Source organism: Schistocerca cancellata, chromosome 10 (genome assembly GCF_023864275.1).
Source record: "Schistocerca cancellata isolate TAMUIC-IGC-003103 chromosome 10, iqSchCanc2.1, whole genome shotgun sequence".
Lineage (NCBI taxonomy): Eukaryota > Metazoa > Arthropoda > Insecta > Orthoptera > Acrididae > Schistocerca > Schistocerca cancellata.
Genome location: NC_064635.1, coordinates 207795197 through 207820034, shown reverse-complemented (window position 1 = coordinate 207820034; position 24838 = coordinate 207795197). Strand labels below are relative to the sequence as shown.

General features: G+C 42.7%; 1 protein-coding gene across 1 annotated transcript in view; it reads right to left on the bottom strand.

Moving 5' to 3' along the window:
• The window catches only part of LOC126106294 (putative ATP-dependent RNA helicase DHX57), a 228608-nt gene that overhangs the window by 36457 nt on the left and 167313 nt on the right, over positions 1–24838 (bottom strand). The window contains exons 16-19 of the mRNA XM_049912514.1: positions 18238–18351; positions 13614–13864; positions 4806–4941; positions 1436–1622 (exon numbers count right to left, since the gene is read on the bottom strand). Of these exons, the coding sequence (XP_049768471.1) occupies positions 1436–1622; positions 4806–4941; positions 13614–13864; positions 18238–18351 (688 nt within the window). The remainder of the gene's footprint in view (positions 1–1435; positions 1623–4805; positions 4942–13613; positions 13865–18237; positions 18352–24838) is intronic.

Below are 24838 nucleotides of genomic sequence, written 5' to 3'. Positions count from 1 at the left end.
GTCCGTCGCCCATCACAGCGGCGACGACGATGGCTTTGTCCAAAATCTTTGCGCTAGAAGGTCTTCCATCCACGATTGTCACGGACAACGGCCCTCAGTTCTCTTCGCAGGCCTTCCGTGAATTTTTGTACGGGACAAGGGATTCATCATGGTACAGCACCGCCCTTCCATCCCCAATCGAATGGGGAGGTCGAGCGCCTTGTCCGCACTTTCAAAAGCCAGATGAAAAAATTCCTTACTGATTTTTCTACCGATGACGCTCTGTTGCAATTTCTGAGTTCTTATCGCTTCACGCCTCTGGGTGATCGCAGCCCTGCTGAACTCTTGCATGGCCGCCAACCGCGCACTCTCCTGCACCTGCTTCACCCTGTCAGGCCTAGTACTGTGTCCCCTAGTGCGGGAAAATACTCGGTGGGCGCCAATGTGTGGGCACGAGGGTATGGATCTCGCCCTAAATGGATCCCAGGGGTGGTCAAGGCTCTTCGCGGCTGCCGGCTTTGTGAAATACGTACGGACGACAGCACGTTTGTTTGCCATTACGACCAGATGCGCCCACGAGTGGTGGCCACGCCGGTGCCACCGCCCCTTCTTTCACCTCCACCGGCCCGCGAAGCCCGTCCTGTCGCTGCTGCCGATCTCCCGTACGTGTTGCTGCAGCCAACGTCGCTGCCGCTTCCAAGTACGCCGGAACTGGTCCCAGTCGCGACGCCGCCTTCTCCGGGACCCACCTCGCTGGAGCACACCCCCAGGTCCACGACACCTATGGAGGCTGCTCCGGAGTTTTCACCCATCATCTCGTCCAGGAGGCACATTCCACGCACAAGCTTCCATCCTGGACATTTTCAACCATATTCTCGTGTTTCTCCGCGGGATCTTCTCTGGGTCTCCCAAGAGGCCATGGATGTCTCCGCACTGTCCGTGTTTCCAAGGAAGTGAGGTTTTTTTTCAAGGGGGGAAAAGTGTTGCGACAGTGCCACGAGATTTAAAAGTGCCACTACATCAGTACGCGAACTCGGCGATAGAGGCGCTCCGCAGCTCGGCTGAGCACGGGAGCGCCACCTAGCTATGAACGACGCCGGCCGCATGTCACGGCATGGCAGTTGAGTGACAGATACGGAGTTGGTAGCATGAAACCCACTATTGTTTCTACGTTTGTATATCCACGCAATTTATTAGTGATTTAAAAGTTATAACAGTGACTTATCTATATGTGCTTGTTTCCCAGCCTGATGCATGACTAGTCCCCTATATCAAATTGTTCATCTCAACTACCCCCTACACCACTATGGTACATTGTAAACAGTTATCGTTTGCACCCTGTATAGCTTTCATATTTAAATAGTTTTTTTTAGGTCTGGCTGGAATTTGACAGAAATGAAAACAAGAAAAAACTGAATATTACAAATGCTCAACACTTTCTTTGGCACTCACTCACCTTGTATGCCCTAAGAGCAGTGAGCTGGTCACTATAAGCAGTAGCAAACTCCCGCTTCTTTGCATCAGCCGCTTCTTTTAGTGCAAATGGAGCCACAAATGGAGACTTGTGACTGAGACATGCTGCCATTGTTAGTGCCGAATCTAGGCAGCAAAATATGGCTCCATACAACATAAGTTTTCCTATCCTGTGAATAGAGATATTTCAATGCAAAGTTGATTCTATTTTGCTCCAAATAGTGAACATATAATTTAATTAGCATTTCATAAACACGCACAGGGTGAGCCAGTTTTATTCGGGTTAGTTTTATTATTAATTTTTGGTGAGAATCAGTCCTAAGGTAAATGTAAACACGGCCAACTCAACACATATTATGTTCTGAGCTGTAATGAATTTACTGCAACTCTCACTTTAGGGCCAGCAACAGCTACTGAATACAAAGATAGCATTCTGCAACAACAAATTAATTTTCCATTAGTTCTCACAAGCAAGCAATAGTAACTTCTGACTGAAATTAATATTGTACAGGATGGGCGTATGGGCAGGCGGTGGGCGTTAGGGAACGATTAGGATTATTTTTAGAGAAAGGCCATTTATTGGCGAAAGCATGCTGAAAGGGACTACATAGGCCTAGAGAGAGGAGGGTGAGCCAGAGCTTAGAGTTTGGTGAAACATTGTTCGCGAAGCTACCGAAAGTTGTTGTCTGCCAAATTAAGTCCACAGTGCCGCAGCTCCGGGAGAAGCGGGAGATGGTCAATGCTACAGGGCGTGCATCCGACTCGCGGGTGAGCAAGAATACCAGAGAGTGAGCCCGGCGATGGGCGGCCGGGTATATTCGACGCACCACGCAGCTTCCTCCGCCCCGATTGGTCAGGACCGAGCAAACCGTGCGGGCGGCACGGAACTTTCCAGAGCGTTGCCTGCTGAGCGACGCCTGGGGCAGTGTTACCTCGTAAGCACACGAGAGAGGTGCACGAACAAGGTGCCCTTCATCGATGCCGACTTCCCGTTACTAAACCGTGGGACGAAAGAATTTACAGGCAGCTAACACTGCCGGCCGTGGCTTGGCCGTAATGGAAAAATGAAGTTTCCGTTTGCAAGTTCATGTAATAAAGTAAAATCTCCTACTCTCTGGCTCATCCTTTACAATATACCGTTGACGGTGTACAGTAAAGGCGCGCATCCAACTGATTGCGGGCCGGATTTGGCTCACGATTGGTTTCAATTCGATCTACAGAAGAAAAACATGGGGGAGAGTCATGTGATTTACAAGCTAAGCTGCAACCACTGTGCTGCGTTCTATGTGCGGACGACAACCGACATGCTGTCTCTTCACTTGAATGGCCACTAACAAACCGAGGCCAAGAAACAGCAGGACTACTCAACCGCTGAGCATGCTGCCCAACATGATGTTATTCATTTCAGTAACAGTTTCACAGCCTGAGCCATTTAGACATTTCTCACCAACACCAGCTTTTCTGAACTGAACAGGTGGAAACACTCTCATCAATACATCTATGTTCCTGTAAACCTCCTGGCCGCAACCTTAATAAATTATTATCCTTTACCCACCTATCCCCTTCCCTGTTCCCATTCTAGCATTACACAGCCCTCTATTCCACCAACGCACTCTCAGCCCAACTGCACGTAGCTGCCCTACCCTCTCCCCACCTCGTCCCTGTACGCTCCCACAAGCAGCACCGACTGTCCTCCACCCCACCCCACTATCCCTCCCCCTCCCCACCCCAGCCTCTTTCTTACCCTGACCACCCTAGTTGCTTCTTCCATCATGAGCACTGCTTGCAGTCTGGGTTCAGCAGTCAGAGACTGTTTGTGTGTGTGTGTGTGTGTGTGTGTGTGTGTGTGTGTGTTGGCCCGCAAGCGCAAGCATGTGCATGTTTTCTAATTCTGACGAAGGCTTGTTTGGCCAAAACCTTTGGCTGACAGTCTTTTTGTTGCACCAATCTGCGACTCAGCATCTAAGCTGTATGGTGAGTAGCAACTACCCTTTTCATAATATTGGCAGGAACTACTTGTTGACTTGGCAAATCAGAAGACAAGCTACACTACAGGGTTTATAGGAAAAGTAGTGAGTCTTATTTTTTTTTCTAAAACAGCTGTACGTCACAGTGCCCTCGCTTGCAGTTGGTACGATGGAGGGGGCAGTCACTTTCAAAGCACACATGGCCTCTTCAGTTGTCTATGATCTTCTGTGGTGTTTGCATTGTCACGTTACTGTACTGCTGTCTATACGGTCAGACGAAGCTTAAAAATGCAACTTTCTGTCGAACAGTGTTACACCATCAAATTCTGTGTGGGACTCAGATAACCGGCTATGGAGATGTTGGTCACAATTCAGAAAGTGTTCAAACGTCGATCAAGAGATGCTGTTTTTAGATGGCACAAGTTCTTCAGCGATGGTTGAGAGGATGTGGAACACAAACCGAGTACAGGACACCCACGGAATATAGTGAGGTCAGGACCTGCTGCATACTGGAAGCTGCGTCACAACAATGCAGCAGGCCTTACCTGCTCCACAGCCTACCACTATCTGGTCCAGAACAGCATTACAACACTTCCTCTGTCTACCTATAGTCCCAAAGTTGCCCGTGGACTTTTTTCCTGTTCCCTGTGTGAAGACAGCACTCAGACGGCAACACCACGAGACCACTGCAGAGGTCAAAGCGGCTTTCACCCACTGCTCGGAGGATATTCCTGAAAAGGATTTCAGGGCAACTTACAAGTGTCAACCTATTTTGAATAATTTTAACTGTTTGTAGTATTATCTTCAGTAACCTTTCCCCATTTTTGGACTCATTACTTTTCATACAACCCCTGTTTACTACTTCTGAGAGACAGGAAGTAATTGGTACTAAAATGTCACCACATAAATGTCGGTTGGCACAAGCACAGTAAATGCAGTACATGTTTACGATGGACTTGGGAAATAAAAGCACACGCTCAACTGACAGAAAACCATTTTGAACAATTATCGTGTGTGGATATCGATTATCTCGATATTCCTGGACAAGTACAGTAAGAAACCCAGGAACTGTCTGGGACGGCGTGAGAAGCCAGGAAAGAATGCGATGCTGTAAGTGATACGAAGTGATTAACTATGTATCGGGAGGAAATATGCCTTGTGGAAAAACTCAACACTAAGGGAAAAGAGTATTCAGTGGAAGATATAGAACACACAGCTTTTAACACACACACATTTAAATGGCTCTCAGCAGTATTGCTACATTCACTGTGACTAACTGTGCTGTAGGCATATGCAGTGTAGGCTCGCACACACGTGCTGCAGCGGCTGATCATTTTTTGCTTTACTGATGTCTCCATTACCAACTTATACAGTATGCACATTTACCTCACGTCGACTGGAAGTGCAGCGAGATGCTTCCCCAGGGGAGTGAGCTCGTTCTCTTCATCCAGCGCCCCTATATCGCGCAGCCTCTTTAATGCCGAATCTATACTCTCGACTGGAGGAGGTTCCAACGTACGTTCTGCAAATAATATTCCACATTAGTTCAAAGTGGCAGTAACACAATTTAATCTCAATGCCAACAGGAATACTTGCATATAAAAAAAATTAACTGCACAGTGTAGCCCACAGAATAAAAAGTGAAAGAGTAAGGAGATCATAATAATGAATCAGAACTTTCCCTTCAGCTTCCTTCCTTAACAAACTGAGTTAGATATAAAAAAAGTAGTAGAACCAACATACATCTGATGACAATTTATTTACTCATACATTCTACAAGCAACTAACGGTCCCATAGGACGATATGCGTAAATCCTAGGTGGAATATAAATAACGAAAGGGGTAAAGATAATCGTTCACCACAAAGCTGAGTCACTGAACAGTAAACAGGCATGCAAAGAAAACTGAAAATGTTGACGAGTTTCCACACAGTGACCTCCTCTGGGGCTCTTTAAAACACACAAAGTGATATAGAACAAGAACTTTAAAAGCTACAGAGAACAAGAAAAATTCCCACATGCAGCAATCATGCTGGAGGTAGCCACAATCAAGCAACAAACACTACAACAATTCAGTCTACTTCATCACCTTTCCTTATGAAAGCCCAACACCAATTACTATGACACAGAGTTTTGTGACGAAATGACTCATAACATTTATTTTCATCAATAACAGGTCAACTACCACTCGCATTTTTCAGACTTTTGCAGTACACTCAATGCATTTTTCAGACTTTCTCAGTACACTCTCTCTCTCAATTACATGGATAAGGACTGTCCTTACAACACACCCATCAAGTCTCATGGCTCATATCTCCCTAGCCCCCATTTCATAGTCTCGATGCCTGCCTGTTCAGTTCACCTCATCGATCCACATTCACCATCTCTTTCCTCTTTGTAATCTCCCAGGCCATTCTTCCACTTCATCATGTACCACATATTTCACCAGTGCCACATACCAAAGCTATTTTCTTGCTGCTTGTTCCTCACAGCCATCAGCCAAGATTGCCTCCACCCTCCGCCTCCTGTCTTCTCCCCCTGACAAAACCCTTAGTCCCACATTATTTCCACATATGCTGAGGTGCCATCAAATCAAAAGACTTGCTTTAGTCTGCTGAGCCACACGCAAGAGTCTGGTTCTTTTCAACTGGTAAACAAACGATGTTAGCCTAAACACATTATCACCCCTAGTAAATAAAAAAAAAAAAAATCTGAACATGCTCTGAAGAGCTACCAATCCATAAAAGGAGAATTTTCTCGAGAAAACTGTAAAATTACAAGGTGGTTTAATGGCAGAATAACATTTAGTTTCAGGAGTTGAAACTCCAGTACTCCCAAATACACACATTTAAAAGCGAAAACCTATTCCCAGCTTTCAGAACTCTCAGTTCCTTCCTTTGGGATGAAAGATTTGGAAAGGTCCAATGTTGAGAGACACCCATCTGCCTGTTGTGTGGTCAAGAGGAGACAAGGAGAGAGTAGGAGGGAAAAAGTTGATCAGTTGGTTGGCCAGATGGTCAGTATCTCTCAACACCTCCCATCTTTATCTCTGTCTCCTCTTGCCCTCACAAGACACGAATCTCACTCAAGTTGGGTTCTGAGGGATTTAACTTTCTTTCCTAAATCTATCCCTCTATCTTCCATGCTCCAAAAACAAACTAGGAATATTTTTTCACTTTTAACAACAATATTAATTTGATAGATTGCAATTCACCACATAGAAGTGATGTTGAACAGCCAGCAGGCACATTTAAATCACACACACACACACACACACACACACACACACACACACTGGCCTGGCTGAGCGCACAATGCTGGGATTGCAGTTTAGCAGGTGAACTGTGGTGCTGATAGTGTTTGGTCAGGTGGGCAGAGAGAGAATATGGTACGTAGCAAGAGGAGGGCTTGGGGATAGGTAGCTAGCAGCTTGGAGGGAGGCACCAGGCGAGTGAGTTAAGAATGTGGGTGGTAGGGGTGGTAAGTGCACAGGCAAGACATGCAACACTGGGGTACCGGTGCCAGTGCATTGTGGTGCATGATGAAGATGACATGAATTGGGAGGGCATGAGGGGATGAAATGTAGGCTTGGACTGGAAGGGTGTGGCAGGACAGAGGAAGGGGCAACTGTCAGATATAGGTTGGGGGAGGGGGGAAACAGCAGTTTAGCAAAGATTCAAATTGGGAGGATTAGCAGCAAAGGACACATTGTCCGGTAATTCCCACGTACATAGTTCAGAAACACTGGTGCTGGAGGGAAGGATACAAATGGCACATGTTGTGACATAGCCACTGAACTCTACCACACAATCCATCAGGTGATGAACTCTGTTCTCAGCCTCAGTTTGGCAGTGGCAATTCATTCTGATGGACAGCTGGTCGGTGCCCACATAAAATACTGCGCAGTGATTGCAGCGCAGCCAGTATATGATGTGGCCGCTTTCACAGGTGGCCCTTCCTCTAATGTGGAAGAATAAGCTTGTGGCAGGGCTGGAGTAGGACATGCTGGGTGAGTGAATCAGGCAGGTCTTGCACCTGGGTCCTCCACAGGGATATGACACCCATGGCAAGGGATTCAGAATTAGGGAGGCATAGGGATGGATCAACACGTCTTGTAGATTGGGTGAGTGACAGAATAACTCTTTAGAAGATTGGGAAGGATCTTGGGTATGATGTTCCCCATTTCCAGGCTTGACGTTGCATAAAATTCCAGCGAAGGATATGGATCTTTTGCTCCAGTCCTTTCACAGGCTTATCCTGTCCTATCAGGCATCTTCCATGAACTTAAGTGTGAACTGCAAGATAGTGATGTAGAGGTAGATCACAGGCAGGGCCAACTGTGAAAACTGATATGCCATATACCAACACTGCTGCAATCACCATACAGCTTTTTGTCAATTATGACAACCAACCAATTATCCACCAGAATAAATGCCACCGCGCAGCTGAGGCTGAGAAAGTTGACCAACCGGTGGCACAACATGTTCTTTGCTCCCATAATCCTCTTCACCTCCAGCTCTGCTAACCCACTGCCCCCACATCCTGAAACTGATCGTTTCCACCTTCGTGAATCCCGTCACTCCCTCCCAGTCCAAGCCTCCGTGTCATCTTTGTTGTGGGCCACATCTCTCCAGCTCTGTTGCCTGTATGTCAAATGCCTTGTCCACGCATCTACCACCTCTCCCTCCCACATCTCTATCCTGCACATCTGCTGCCTCCCTTCGAGCAGCTAGCGACCAGTCCTCTTGCTTCCCACTTCTTTCTCCCAAGAATCTGTGTCTAAAAATTAAGGTGCACAGGTGTGTGTGTGTGTGTGTGTAAGTACGTGCATGCGCACACACTGGTTTGTTGAAAGATTTTTTCTGAAAACTGGAAAAATTTTCATTGTTTTTGTGTGTCTGTCAGCAACTTCTGCTATTCAGTGAGTGGTCTCCTTTACTTCTAAATCATTTACGAAACACATTCAAAGGTAGACCCAGCTATTGGATACGACCCTTCAAACATGAAAAAACCCTGAATGGAATAACAACAATATGAAAATGTAAATTGCTACTAACCATATAGAGGAGGCGACGAGTGACAGACAGGTATACTGAAAAAAAGACTGCTAAATATTATTGCCTACCAGACTAAGACTTTCATCAAATACAGGCACAAAAATGCATGGCCTCTGTACCCGGAAGAAACAGTGGCCAAATGTGTGTGTGTGTGTGTGTGTGTGTGTGTGTGTGTGTTTTGTTTTGTGTATATCTGATGAAGGAATTAGTTCAATAGGTAATAATGTGTATCAGTCTTTTTTTTACTGTGACTGTCTGGCACAGCACTTGCCCTATGTGGTGAGTACCTATCTATCCTTTTCATACTGATGCTTCAGATTTAGAAAAACACACACACACACACACACACACACACACACACACACACACACACACACTGTGCTGAGGCCTGACTGAAGTGTGTAGTGAACTTGGCTGGAATGGGTATTGCGTGTACCGTATTTACTCGAATCTAAGCTGCACCTTTTTATATTTATAGAAGACGAGCTTTTTTCTCTGCCCCGAGTTACGACCACTGCATTTTCGTACATTATCCAATGAAGTAAATAGAAATTCTGTATTGTTCATCTTCGAATGTAGCAGCCTTTAAAATATTCGTAGCAACAAAAATAAATTTCTTTACACAAAAATACCAACAATGCACAACGCCTTATGATTATTGCACGAGTAGATACGCAGGGGCTCATTAATATTTCACATAGCGGCACCTATTGATTCGTGGAATTTTGTGAAGTGCTTGTTGGTGTTAGTGAATCATAATGAAGTGCTTTCATTATAGTGCCAAATTCAAGAGGGGATTTATTTCTTTTTCAGAACAAAGTTCTAATCGTGCTGCAGGTCTGCGATACGGGATTGATGAGAGCAACATCAGGCGATGGCGACTGCAGAGAAACAAATTATTTGAATGTTCAAGTAGCAGGAAAGTACACTCCTGGAAATTGAAATAAGAACACCGTGAATTCATTGTCCCAGGAAGGGGAAACTTTATTGACACATTCCTGGGGTCAGATACATCACATGATCACACTGACAGAACCACAGGCACATAGACACAGGCAACAGAGCATGCACAATGTCTGCACTAGTACAGTGTATATCCACCTTTCGCAGCAATGCAGGCTGCTATTCTCCCATGGAGACGATCGTAGAGATGCTGGATGTAGTCCTGTGGAACGGCTTGCCACGCCATTTCCACCTGGCGCCTCAGTTGGACCAGCGTTCGTGCTGGACGTGCAGACCGCGTGAGACGACGCTTCATCCAGTCCCAAACATGCTCAATGGGGGACAGATCCGGAGATCTTGTTGGCCAGGGTAGTTGACTTACACCTTCTAGAGCACGTTGGGTGGCACGGGATACATGCGGACGTGCATTGTCCTGTTGGAACAGCGAGTTCCCTTGCCGGTCTAGGAATGGTAGAACGATGGGTTCGATGACGGTTTGGATGTACCGTGTACTATTCAGTGTTCCCTCGACGATCACCAGTGGTGTACGGCCAGTGTAGGAGATCGCTCCCCACACCATGATGCCGGGTGTTGGCCCTGTGTGCCTCGGTCGTATGCAGTCCTGATTGTGGCGCTCACCTGCACGGCGCCAAACACGCATACGACCATCATTGGCACCAAGGCAGAAGCGACTCTCATCGCTGAAGACTACACGTCTCCATTCGTCCCTCCATTCACGCCTGTCGCGACACCACTGGAGGCGGGCTGCACGATGTTGGGGCGTGAGCGGAAGACGTCCTAACGGTGTGCGGGACCGTAGCCCAGCTTCATGGAGACGGTTGCGAATGGTCCTCGCCGATACCCCAGGAGCAACAGTGTCCCTAATTTGCTGGGAAGTGGCGGTGCGGTCCCCTACGGCACTGCGTAGGATCCTACGGTCTTGGCGTGCATCTGTGCGTCGCTGCGGTCCGGTCCCAGGTCGACGGGCACGTGCACCTTCCACCGACCACTGGCGACAACATCGATGTACTGTGGAGACCTCACGCCCCACGTGTTGAGCAATTCGGCGGTACGTCCACCCAGCCTCCCGCATGCCCACTATACGCCCTCGCTCAAAGTCCGTCAACTGCACCTACGGTTCACGTCCACGCTGTCGCGGCATGCTACCGGTGTTAAAGACTGCGATGGAGCTCCGTGTGCCACGGCAAACTGGCTGACACTGACGGCGGCGGTGCACAAATGCTGCGCAGCTAGCGCCATTCGACGGCCAACACCGCGGTTCCTGGTGTGTCCGCTGTACCGTGCGTGTGATCATTGCTTGTACAGCCCTCTCGCAGTGTCCGGAGCAAGTATGGTGGGTCTGACACACCGGTGTCAATGTGTTCTTTTTTCCATTTCCAGGAGTGTATTTAGTGGGCCAAAGTGTGGCCGACATCATGCACTAGAAGTGATTTTAAATGAATTTGTTAAGGAACAGCGTCAGAAATTCCTGCCTGTGAACGCCAAAATTTTAAAAATTAATACACATGAAATTGCTAGAGAGTAAATAATCGAAAATTTTAAGGCTAGTCGCAACTGGATTCATCTGTTTATGAAGCACTGGGGTTTTTCACTTTGGAGGCAACTTTCAGTTGCACATAAGCTACTGAAAAATTATGAAGAAAAACTTGTGGAATTTCATTGCTTCATAATTAGTAATACCTTCTTGGTCAGATGGGAAATACTGACCAAACTCACGTATATTTTGACATGCCGTCAAATTATATGGTTGATGCCAAAGGAAAGAAATACATAAGTGTTCTTACATCAAGGGGGTGAAAAACTGCAGATCTCCGTCATGATAGCTTGCACAGCAGATTGACATAAATTAGCGCAATACATAGTTTTCAGGAGAAAGTATTTACCGAAAATGGAAGTATTTCCAAAAACTGTCATTGTACGGGCAAACGAAACTGGGTGGTTTTCTGAGGAATGGTGTTGGAATGGATTAGGCATGTGTGGAATTGTTGTCCTGGTGCAATGCTTGGTTTATGCAGTCTGTTGGTAGTAGATGCATACGCAGGCCATACAACACCTGCAGTACAACGAAAATTAGAGGAAAGCAAAACGGATTTGGCAGTAATTTCAGGCGGAATGACGTCAGTTCTGCAACCACTTGACGTCTGTTAGAATAAACCATTTAAGGACAAGCTAGAACGCATGTACACAGACTGGCTTTCGAAAAGCGACAAACAGCCGACACCAACACGACGTGAAAAATGCGCAAGTTTGTCGCAAGTGTGCCAGTGGATTTATGATGCATGGAAGTGTGTCCAAAGCAGACTGTGGAACAAGCAATTAAAAAATGTTCAATATCCAATGCACTAGATGGCACGGAGGACGATCCTCTGTATGAAGAAATGAGCAACAAAGAATCGAGTGATAGTGATTCAGAATCATGACTGATATTTTAAACATTCTGTATAAGATATATTACAAACCTAATAAAATTTTGTTTTAAATTTCAGCATTTAATTTCTAAGTTATTTTCATTCTTATTTTATGAGTGTTACTACTCTGCATTCAAAAGGATAGAAAAGCGTAGAGAGCTGCATCAAACCAGTCTACGGACTGAAGACAACAACAACACATCGTGCATTTCAAGTCATCACTAAATATCTACTACAAAAATCCGACAGCAAGACTGTTTGGGATGTGTGTCAATATGGCCAACTCTATGTTCTGAATTTTTTTTTTCCTACCTCTGACAAGAAATGATTGCTAATAGGAACTTTTATGAATCATGAATCACATGCAGTATTCTCTTCACCATAAGAATAATACAAATGTAAACATTACTCCATGTATTCTTTCGTGTTAGCTGCTACCTTATTTAAATCCTGTCTGCGTAATAAACTACGAAACTAGAGTGAGACAACATCAAACATGGAAGAATATACATATCATGTCATGTTTATATTCATATTATTTTTATGCTGAATAGTGATAAAGTCAGAAATGAAGCACGGCAACTGACTAGATTTTAAAATCTAAGATGACTCTAATTTCTATGCAGAATGTAATGTACTAAAGAGGTGTCTGCAAAGATTTTCAAACAGAGAAAAATTTTCGCTTAACTCTCGTTCAGAACATCTTCTATCATACACAGTCTATTATTTGGTTGTTGTTGATCATTATCAAAGAAAGCAGCAGTGTAAGTAACAACAAATAGCAGTCTCTTGCCATTGTTTCGCTAATGAGACAATTCCTCTCTTCTTTTTTATTGTAAGCGGTGGTAGTGCGCACAAAAGCAAGCCGTGCCGCGAGCGGCAACAGGTCGTATACACACATTATCAGAATGCGACAAACAATGCATGACACAGTACAATAATGCATTTTTAGCTTAGAGTGAGGTAAACATCTATAAAAAAGAAAACAGCACTTATCAGATCAAAGCAAAACAAGGAATCGATTCGAACCAGACGAAACACACGAAAAAGGAAGGGTACCCGTATAAATACGGACAGAGCACCTGACGCATAGCAATGGCTACCTGGTAAAGCTTAACTGTTAAGCTTACGACTTGAACCAAACTACTGTAGTTGTATTTTCATCCATTCGATCAAAATTGTGTCTCATGTTACAATGGATCAACTTTGTTTCAATTTGGAGGTGCGGTCTAAAACTTTTCTCTCCCCTTGAATTTTGAGTCTCAAATTTCGAGTGTGTCTTAGATTCGGGAAATTTCTTTTTCCTTGATTTCAAATCTAATTTTTCAGGTGTGGCTTAGATTCAAGTGCAGCTTAGATTCGGCTTATTTGCTTCTAAATGTGTGTGTCCGACACTCAATGTCTCGTCTATGTGGTAAGTTGCAATCTATCAAATCCATCACAGATTTTTCACTTTTAAAAATGTCCATTAGCAATAGTACTGTAATGTCATCTCCTGGGGGGTACATACTGCCCAGCGATTCTGTCTTCTCTTAATTTTACAACAACCAATCTGTCAGAGTTCTACAAATGTTACATGCAGGAACACAGTGCTCCATGTTTCTCTGCTTCATTGTTACTACCTGGTGAAGTTCAATATTCCTCTCTGACCGCGTTCCAAGTGTCTGTGACTGGACACAGTCACTTCTGCGTCACCCGACGGTGCCATTTTGAACGGTTACGTGTCCTAACTATGAAGAGATGAGATTCTGTGAGACACGTACTAACCTAAGACTTTGTGCACGTCGGTGCCCGCAAACACGGGCATCGTGAGTATCCGCAGCAGCAACTGCTCGAGGGGAACGCGGTGGAGCTCGGGTACCGGCTGCGAGTCGAAGTGGTACTGAAAGCGGTGGTGCGTGTACAGGTAGCAGCACACCCCGGGCATCACTCGACCCGCACGACCCTTGCGCTGCCTCGCATTAGCCCTCGACACCCACACCGTGTCCAGACTCCCCATATTCTTGTTGGAATCAAATCTGTGGGCAAAAAGCAAGACTCAAATTGAAGTTTTATTTAGGACAGTGTACCGACAGAAGGCAAGATATCGCTCTGTCGGTGGGACGAGTGCGAGACTTACACTTACATGGACAAATTCACACAAAAATTTGGGACAGTATTCTCTGCAAGGTAATCAACCTAGCAAATAAAATGCCCAACAATATATGAGAGAGAGTTAACTAAAACCAAGAAGTTTGAACAAGCATTTTAAACATTTAGCATAAGTAATACATACAAAAGAAAACTTTTCTATGTTACAGATATGGAACACTGCAACTGTGATAAAAGTTTCATAAGTAACTGCAACCTATGCAACTGGTAACAATGATTTCTGAAAATCTTTATCAATGTTACCTGCTATGTTACTAAATGGCTAAATGGTTACATGAACCTCTACGTAATGGCTTCCATGGGCAACAAAATTTTGATTTTCAATATCTCATAATTACTGACAGAATTAAAAAATTAAAAATTCTATCACAATCTACTTGTTAACAGTAGACTAGATTCATCCAGTATTTGAGAATGAGAGCACTTAGTGACATCTAACAGACACAACTTCAGACCTTTTTCAAAATTATTTCTCACTGACATATCCTACAACTTAATGAAACAAAAAAGGTTTATCACATACTACATTTTCACTGTTCTTGCAGTAAATATTCAGCATCATGCATGATTTTTTAATTTATTACTCCCTTACTACTAACTGTATTCACAACATACATATGGGTGTGTGTGCGAGTGTATACCTGTCCTTTTTTCCCCCCTAAGGTAAGTCTTTCCACTCCCGGGATTGGAATGACTCCTTACCCTCTCCCTTAAAACCCACATCCTTTCGTCTTTCCCTCTCCTTCCCTCTTTCCTGATGAAGCAACCGTTTGTTGCGTAAGCTTGAATTTTGTGTGTATGTTTGTGTGTCTATCGACCTGCCAGCACTTTCGTTTGGTAAGTCACATCATCTTTGTTTTTAGATATATTAGCAATTATATGCACGCATGTTTGCTAAGTTTTAATCATCATCTGTTGCTGCACAGAGCTGACATGTGTAATGTACCATAAAATGATTTGTGGTTTAACAGACAGTTAACAAAGTAAGAACACTAACATTTAGTCCATACAATTAACTTGTATGCCTCACACAATACACCAAGCTGATGAATAAAAAAGGAAAACTAGAATTGAAACGAGAGCAGAAAAAAAGAATGACCTGAAGATAATCAAATGGAACTATTTAAGGGTAGGGTGAAAATTCCCATACGGTCACAGGTTGTGAGAAATAAAAGAATATTACATGAAAAGACAACAATATTTCAAATGTAAACATCAGTTCTCATTTACCTGTACTAGTCTATCTACTGCCTTTACTTATTAGTATTGCTCAATACGATACTCTCACACATTATATGGTGCTCTGCACAATGTTTTTCACATCCATCATGTGAAACCCAACGTGCACCTTTCTCAGATGACATATTGGAAGCTTTGGATCAAGGCAGCCAGATAGACACAGTATTTCTTGATTTCAGGAAAGCATTAGACGCAGTAGCAAATCCACACTTATTATCAAAAGTATAATCATATGAGGCATCGAGCGTAATTTGTGATTTGATTGAGGATTTTTTGGTAGGGAGGACAACAAGTTATTGGGGATGGATAGTCATAAACACATTTAGAAGTAACCTTGTGTGTGCTCCAGGGAAGTGTGTTGGCACCCTTGCTGTTCACGTTGTATTTTAATGATCTTGCCGACAATTTAATAGTAACCTCAGTCTTTTTGCAGATGATTCAGTTATCTATAATGAAGTACTGTCAGAAAGAAGCTGCATAAATAATCAGTCATATCAAAGTGGTGCAAAGATTGGCAACTTGCTTAAAATGTTCAGAAACGTAAAAAAGAAAAAAATGGTATCCTATGGCTACAATATCAACAAGTTGTAATTGAAATCAGTCAACTCGTACAAATACCTGCGTGTAACCAACTGCACAATACTCTAGGTATATTGCATGGAATGACCACACAGGCTGAATTATAGGTAAAACAGGTGGTAGACTTTTGTTCCTTGGTAGAATACTGGGGAAATGCAATCAGTCTACAAAGAAAGTTGCCTGCAAATCACTAGTGCAATACATTCTAGAATGCTGCTCAGATGTGTGTGACCTATACCGAAAGGACTAACAGGGGATACTGAATGTAAACACCCAGAGAAGGGCAATGTGAATAAGCACAGGCAGACTCCTGAAGACAGATGTAAACTATACCAAGAAAGCCTACTTTAGTTTCAAGAATTGCCTTTATATCATGATTCTAAGGATATACTAAAATCCCCTAAACATGGCTCCTGCAGAGATAGTTAGGACACAATTAGATTAATTATTTCATACACTCATTCTTCCCGCACTCCATATACGAATGGAACATGAAATAACCCCAATAACTGGTACAGGAGTATAGATGTAGATGTAGTTGCGTATTTGCTGATTATGAACATTGTATTTTTTCCCCATGTATGCACTCTCTTCTTTCCATCTTTCACACTCTCCGTGGTTAAGGTTTCAGCTCAAAGAATTTAACTTTAATCCTACTGACAAAGGAACCTCTACTTCACTGCTTCTACATCTACTCAATGTTTTTTATTGTTTAAGGAGTAAAGAAGGATTCCATTCTATAGCTGTTTCTGTGCCTACCAATAACTTAACACCTCAACTAATCAGCGAGTTGTTACCTTTTCACCTTAAATTATTTATATTACACCTAGTACTTTCCATTACTCTATTTAATTTTTGTTGACATTAAGCATTATATACATACTACTACAAAATAATGTAAAGGGTAGCTAACAGGCATATGAAAACTAAATATCACTACTCAGTATCTCAGACCCATATTATTCTTTTGATGCAGTGTCAGAAGATTAGCTTGTTTCAGTTTTATTTTAGAATAATGAAAGGGAAATACTTAAGAGTTGTGTCAATGTTTTATGTACCTATCTGGCATCCAGGAATTCACTGTAAAGGCAAGTGTGAGTCTGTCTTGCCGTAATGTTCCTTCTAGAGTGTTGGATAATTTTCCAGAATGTTATATACAATCTTCTAAAAGTTTGAGAATGTTCCAGAATGTAAGTACTTTTTCATCTTTGCCACTGTGAAACACATCTCTTTCTACTGAGTAAGTGCTCATAGCTCTTATGGTATGCATGTGTAACGGATGTTTTTTTCTTATTCTGGTTCATGCTACCACCTATCCAAATATAGATTTTTTTTTTTTTTTCCACCTTGTATGTTGAGACTGAACTTTATTCTGAAAGGATGAGTTAAATTATAAAGAATCCGTTGCTAAGTATTATCTCCAGCAGCTGTATGGTACAGTACACACTATTTGGAACTCCCATCTAGTACTAGTTTGCCTGAACTTCAAGGATGGGAACATACTCTACACCATAGCTCCTCATCTCACTACCCTTATGGACTTAACCCCTGTTAAGGAACCCCCCCCCCCTTTCCATTTTTCATTGAAGAATTGATTTGCTCTATTACTTTTTTATCTATATCTTCACCACCCTCTCTTTTTTTCTCCTTTTCTCCTAGTTCTTAATTTCACTTCTCTTTTCCAATTCCCTCCTAATTCTTACTTGCACTATTCATTTTCAATACTCAATTTCCTTTGTCTTAACCCATCCCTTACTTCCTACTCTGCCCTATCATCTTACGACTGAAGCTGGCACAGAGCTTCCAATGTTCTGTCTTTGACCTCCCACTGCCTCCGACACCTCCCCTTCATCTTCGTCTCCCATCATCCTCACAACAGGTGCATCCTATTCTTCCCAACCTAACTCGCCTTCCTCTCCAATGAAAGAGAATACAGTACCAACAGTTAGCTTTTTTACTTTCAAATATGTCTATCAGCAGCAGTGAAATTTCACATCATAAGGAAATTACTGGTCAGCTTTTATCTTTACATCCCTACAATATTCCAAAATGACTTTTACTTTTGATACAATGAGTATACAGCAGTTATCATTTGTGAATGTGTGGAGTTCAATATTGCGGTTGTCTGTAACCTTGCTAAAGTTGTCACTGACAGGGTTCATAGATTCCCACCTTTACTCACATTCATCTGCTGAATCACGCTCATCCACAACATAAAATTGAAAACATGATATTTTCTAAAATCTGCTGAACAAATATATAAATAAACAGAGTTAAGAATATAAAAAAGTGCTCAAAAAATGTGGCTAGCAGCTGACCTGCAGAACCACTGGATGAGTCAATCACCATGAAAACACATTAAAAGTATTCTCCTTAAAAATGCAGGTAGCAGCTGTAATAATAACACGACATGAAAGCGTACCTGTTTTCCTTCATTTTTCCAGTGTCAATTACAAATACACAGTCATCAATGGTGACAGACGTTTCCGCTATATTTGTAGACAAGACTATCTTCCGCATTCCATTCTTTGGTTTCCTGAAAGAGAAAAAGAAAAGTGCTAGCTAGTAAAAACGATTAAGTGAAAAACAAGAGCTATTATTTAGTAAGAAAGATAATACAACTGCATTTCATTAGGTCAAGAAATAACACATTGCAGTATAGTATTCCGACATAATTTGAGGTCTGACAATTATTGGACTAAAAGTAAATGATGGGGTGATTAATCTTTCTGACAGTACAAATGTTTATAAAGCATTGTGTTTCCTGAAGTTTACCTGGCAGATCAAATATTCCATCATTTTTTGGGTGTGCATTTGAGATGTTTCAAATTCAACCTCTCAACATTTCCCAAGGTGAGTCACTTGCAAGCTTTTAAATCACTTTATATGCTGTGGAGTAAATGTACATATGTTAGAGATATCACCATTGGCAACAAGAGCACCACTCACAGATTAAACTAGATGTGTCTATGAGTAATACAAAGCAAGCACAGGATTTACCAAGTGTGTTGTTGATAATTATGAGTAGCATGAAGATTTAGATTATTTATTTTGAGAGCGCAGACATGAAATGAGGGTAATGAGATTTTCACTCTGCAGCGGAGCGTACGCCGATATGAAACTTCCTGGCAGATTAAAACTATGTGCCCGACCGAGACTATAACTCGGGAACTTTGCCATTCGCGGGCAAGTGCTCTACCAACTGGGCTACCGAAGCACGACTCACGCCCAGTACTCACAGCTTTACTTCTGCCAGTATCTCGTCTCCTACCTTACAAACTTTACAGAAGCTCTCCTGCGAAACTTGCAGAACTAGCACTCCTGAAAGAAAGGATATTGCGGAGACATGGCTTAGCCACAGCCTGGGGGACGTTTCCAGAATGAGATTTTCACTCTGCAGCGGAGTGTGCGCTGATATGAAACTTCCTGGCAGATTAAAACTGTGTGCCCGACCGAGACTCGAACTCGGGACCTTTGCCTTTCGCGGGCAAGTGCTCTACCATCTGAGCTACCGAAGCACGACTCACGCCCGGTACTCACAGCTTTACTTGCCCGCGAAAGGCAAAGGTCCCCAGTTCGAGTCTCGGTCAGACACACAGTTTTAATCTGCCAGGAAGTTTCATGAAATGAGGGGTTTCCACAATTTGTTGAGCTGGAAACTGTCGCCTCAGTTGAACAGGTTGTCTGCTAACTGGATTTCCACAGTTTCCTCGACCATCAAATCCCAGGTGATACCAAGCTGTGGCCAATGTCTTAACTTTCCTGTAAGTCACGGAATGGCCAGTGGAAATACACTGTTCAGCCACAGCTGATTTATTACACTGTAGAAGGCGGGTATATCACTGGTGTTCGATGCAACATTCTTTGACAGTCTATTTACTGTTCAAAGGAAATATCCTAAGTCTTCATGGCACCCATAATTATCAACAACACACTTCGTAAGCACTGTGGATTCACCGATTCAGTGCTTGCTTTGTTTTACTCTTACATACATAAAGTTTAATCTATGACTAATGCTCTTGTTACCAACTGTGTTGTCTCTAAAGCATGTATGTTTACTACATAGTGTACACAGTGACTTAAAAACTTGCAAGCACCTCTCCTTGAGAATGGCTGAAAGGTTGTCAGCCAAAATATTGGAATCTGAATTAAAAATATCCTTGATGCATGACCAAGAAATGATGAAATATTTATACAGTGTGTGACTAGTAGGTAGAAACAAAAGGAGTGAGTTGGATACAGTGAAACAAGCAAAGTTCTTGGAACCACAGTCCCTAATATGGTATATTACAACTGGAAACATGATAACCTTATAACAGAGTTCCTGGACATACAAACTGGAGATATCCACTTGAGAAAAAGCACATTACAACACGTTTTCCACAAGGGCACTGCTTGTGCAAAGACAGGCTTCAGCATAGCTACTCAGTGACACCTATACAAGTTCAAAAATCCCAGGTGTGTTCCTACTGCACTGACAACCATCCACAATACATTGTCAGAGTTCACCGACACCATCAACAGGGCTGGAATACTTCAAAACTTTTAAGTGCTCCCACACAAGATAGTACAAGTGCAGTTCAGGGGACCTGCGAAGCCACAGTATTGGTGAGCCATGACCAATGCACTCGCTGTCGAAGACTCATACTACATATTCCCAAATACCTGTATGAAAGCGTGCTAGTGCACCATCATGTATATACCACATACACATCCTTTCACTCCAAGGAACATAATCTAGAATGTAGCCTTATACACTGATAGTGATTTAACATTGCCAAAACTGCCCTCATACACAATTTGTATTTATTTACTTGTTTCATTGCCCCTTACATCTATACCTATAACAGTTAAATGTTCTGTATAAATCTTGGTAAGCTTGTACAATTTTTGTTACATGTTGTGCCACTTCCAATCTTAACTGATGAAATGTTGCTTCTATGTAAAATAAGTTTTTGTTTCAATTATTTTCAATTGGTTCTCTCTTTAAGACATTCCTGAATAATTTTGTTTAAACAGCAAATTCTGTCATTTCTGCATTACTGTTTTCTCGAAATTTGTGTTTCACTGATAGGGACACAAAGCAGAATTCATGAGCTGTGATTTAGAGCAAATTCTCACTTGTGAAGTTGTGGGGTAGTTACAGTGAGTGGGACATTTCAAATCACTAGGTTTGTGATCTGGCTATGGCTTATAATTATTTACTCTATGTCTCATGTTATTTATTAGGTATTTCTCAAACATTAATGAGACTATGAGCTCTGGAGACAGTCAGTTGGTTGAAACAATGAAGACTTATTAAAATTCATTCTGACCCTAACACTATTCACATATGGACAGGAAATGGGTTCCTGCAGCGATGCGAGGGGTACCAAATTTGTTATAAAAGTCAGTAAATTACTCAACGGACAGTATTTTCCAGTACAGGTATTTTGTTCATTCCAAGCAAGTATCAATTCATGACGTAATCGTCTAGACATGAGTTGACTGTAATCTGAATCCGTTTTAGCAACCTAATAGTTTCTATCAGGCGATAAAATTTTATTGATTACGAAACACAAGTTTTTGAAGTTTATTCAGAATGGGAAATGTTAATTAGTAATTAACATGTATGGATGTGAAACGTGGACGATAAATAGTTTAGACAAGAAGAGAATAGAAGCTTTCGAAATGTGGTGCTACAGAAGAATTCTGAAGATTAGATGGGTAGATCACATAACTAATGAGGAGGTATTTAATAGAATTGGAGAGTTTATCTGTTTAATACAAAGATGTTTTGAATTTTGTGTGCCTGAAAATGTGTGTGGCCTTTACTCTGAGATGAGTTATCACTTAGAGTGCAAAAAACGCACTTGCACAGTTCGCTGACCTGCGCAGTGAATTTTATTTTTTGTGATTTTGACCTGAATGGAGACAAATCCAGTTTCATTTAGACTTTACGTGAGATAGACACATCATGTTATTACAAAAGAGTAGTTTCTCCCATTAGGGAAAACTGAAACCTGCGTGCTGTATTTGAAATACGTTACACATTAGTGTGTGATCGAGCTGTCCAGTGAATCGCATACAATAGTTGCAAACACACTTGTTTTGGTAGCTGTTTTGCTACACAATGTACAACTTGTCATAGTTTTGTAAGTTGTGGTACGTTTTCCTGTGTTGTTGGCGAAGTAAATAGGCTTACTTCTTGGCCTGTGTTCGCGTGGCAATGCAGTTTTTCAAATTACTCAAAACATAGGCGGAGTTTTCACTGCCATTATGTGTTGTTGTGTTTGGTAGTTACTTAGGAATGAAGAGATTTTTTCCCGGTGTAAATGTAAATGTCATGTGACTAGGGCCTCCCGTCTGGTAAGTCATTTGCCGGGTACAAGTCTTTCGATTTGACGCCACTTTGGTGACTTGCGCGTCGATGGGGATGAAATGATGATGACTAGGAGAACACAAAACCCAGTCCCTGAGCGGAGAAAATCTCTGACCTAGCCAGGAATCGAAAACAGGCCCTTAGGATTGACATTCTGTCATGCTGACCACTCAGCTACCGCGGGTGGAAATTTGTTCCAGATAGAACAGACTGACAACAGCATCAAACCAGTTGAAAGACTGATGATTTAAAAAAATAAGTGCATCTGGTTAGGCTGGTGCTGCATTTGTGCTATTCTTGAAAATATAATTAAATTGTGGCACTATTACGTGATTCTTTGGACTGAGATAGATTGCCACTCACCATAAAGATGACCCACTGAGTTTCAGACAGGCACAACGGAAAGACTGTTACACATTATAGCTTTCAGCCAAAGCCTTCTTCAGTATACAATACAAACACACACATTTACACCAGCAAGCACATCTCCTACACACTGTGACCACTACCACCAGCAGCTCTGATTGGAATGTTACTGTCACATGAATAGCAATCCAGAGTGTGGCAGGGAAGGAGGAGGGATGGCAGGGTATTGCTGGGGAGAGAGAAGAGTGCTGTATGGTGGGGCATGCAGAGACTAGGTCACGGTATGATGATACTGCCAGGAACAGCATTGGGAGGTGGGAGAAAGAAAGCGGGGGTCAGGGAAGGGGAGGCGACGGGACAGGACAGGTGGCACACAATGAGGGTGAGGGACGTGAAAAGGGAGGAGGTAATAGGACACGGGGTGGGGTGGGGTGGGGTGGGGGGGGGTGGGGGGGGGATGTTTTGTGTTGTAATTTTAACTGCCATCTGCACACTTCAGAAAAGCTGGTGGTGGAGGGAGGGATCCAAATGGCACAGGTTGTGAAGCAGCCACTGATATCAAGTATTCCATGTTCAACTTGCATGTTGCGCCACAGGTTGGTCTATTTCGCTCTTGGCCAAAGTTTCGTGGCAGTCACTCATCCTGGCATGCCCTGCCAGACAGCATTCTTCCCCCACCTGTAACTTGCTATCATCCCCCCTCCCCAGCACACCCAGGTTCCTATTCAGGTAACAGTCGCATTCCGTCACAGCTGGTGGTGGTAGCGGTCGTGTGAATGAGGTGTGCTTGCTTGTGTGAATGTGTGTGTGTTCTCTCTGCTGAAAGCTCAAGTGCAACTTGGCACTCCATCACTGCACTCAAAAGCCTGTGGTTGATATATTCCGCGCTGTGATATTTCAAGACACGCGAGCCAACTATTACTCGAAAAGTGGACTGGTTTTGTATTGGAACAATATATGGATGTCTTGCTACCTTTCCCCTCACAGGTGCTGTCCTCTATTTTTAGTTTATAAAATTAAATGACAGTGAACATTGGAGTTACCGTTATGGTGACTGTGTTGTGAAATTCATGCATGTACTCTTTAGGTTTTGATATTTCCTGTAATTCTGCGACAAATGTGTCAGATTTGTTGAGTGAATAAGAAATTTCAGAAACTCAACACAAATAACTGAATGATTCTGGGCTGGAGGAAGAAATATCTGAGAGGCAAAATCTGAAGAAACTGGTAAAGGACTCTTCCAAACGACACAGTACTGGCTCAAATAATTGCTATTAGTGAAGCTATCAGCACAAGGCTTGAAGGAAGACACTTTCCTGATAAAATTGCTGCAACTGAGATGAAGCATCCAACATCTGTTTGCGAGATTTGTTTGGAAAATATGAAACAATCTACTGGCGAATCAAGCAGGAATGAAACTTGCTAATATTGCCCAGATTGCAACATACTTCTCAGTGTAACAAAATGTTTCAGGCTTCTCCATACAAGAGTCAGTTAAATGTGAAATTTCTCAAGAACTTCACACTTTTTGTTTATGGAAGGATATTTGTACTTTACAGTAAAATTTGTTATCTATCATAGAACTAAAATTAAAAGAAAAATAAACCTTGAGGCTTGGTCTTTCCTACTGTATACTGCCTTTTAAGATCTCTCAAACATGTGACAGTAATATTTGAAATAATGGCATAAATGACGGGTCTTCAGAGTCCAAAATTTTTCTAAGATGCTGGACTTCAAAGTGTTAAAAGCAGGCTCTCTACAGTGCACTCCCAGTGCTTGAAAATAAGCGGCCACTGTGTGTGTGTGTGTGTGTGTGTGTGAGAGAGAGAGAGAGAGAGAGAGAGAGAGAGAGAGAGAGAGAGAGAGAGAGAGAGATTCACCTGCTGAAAGACTGAAGACTTAGCCTGATGCTGAATAATAACCTACAGTCTACTCTTTAAGCACACTTTTTGTGCCACTCAACACTTCTCCCATATTGTGAGTAACAACCTTGCTTAATTAATAGTGTAACTATTATTCCAAATTAGATTTTCCATTGTTTGGAATGAATTTAGCAGAGGTACAACCTAACTCTGTGTGATTTTTTGGCGAAATGACTGTAAATCCAAAGGCTTGGAGGTCCAGCCCTCAGTTCATCCTCAGATCTTTTTTCTGTCTCTTCTCATTACTTTCACTTCTGGCAATGAACTGTTAATGTGATGGTTTAGTTTGTGGGGCACTCAACAGAGGGGTTATCAGCACCTTTACAAATTCCCAATCTTTTCACTGTCTAGTCTTCCATTCCCTAAATGATGAT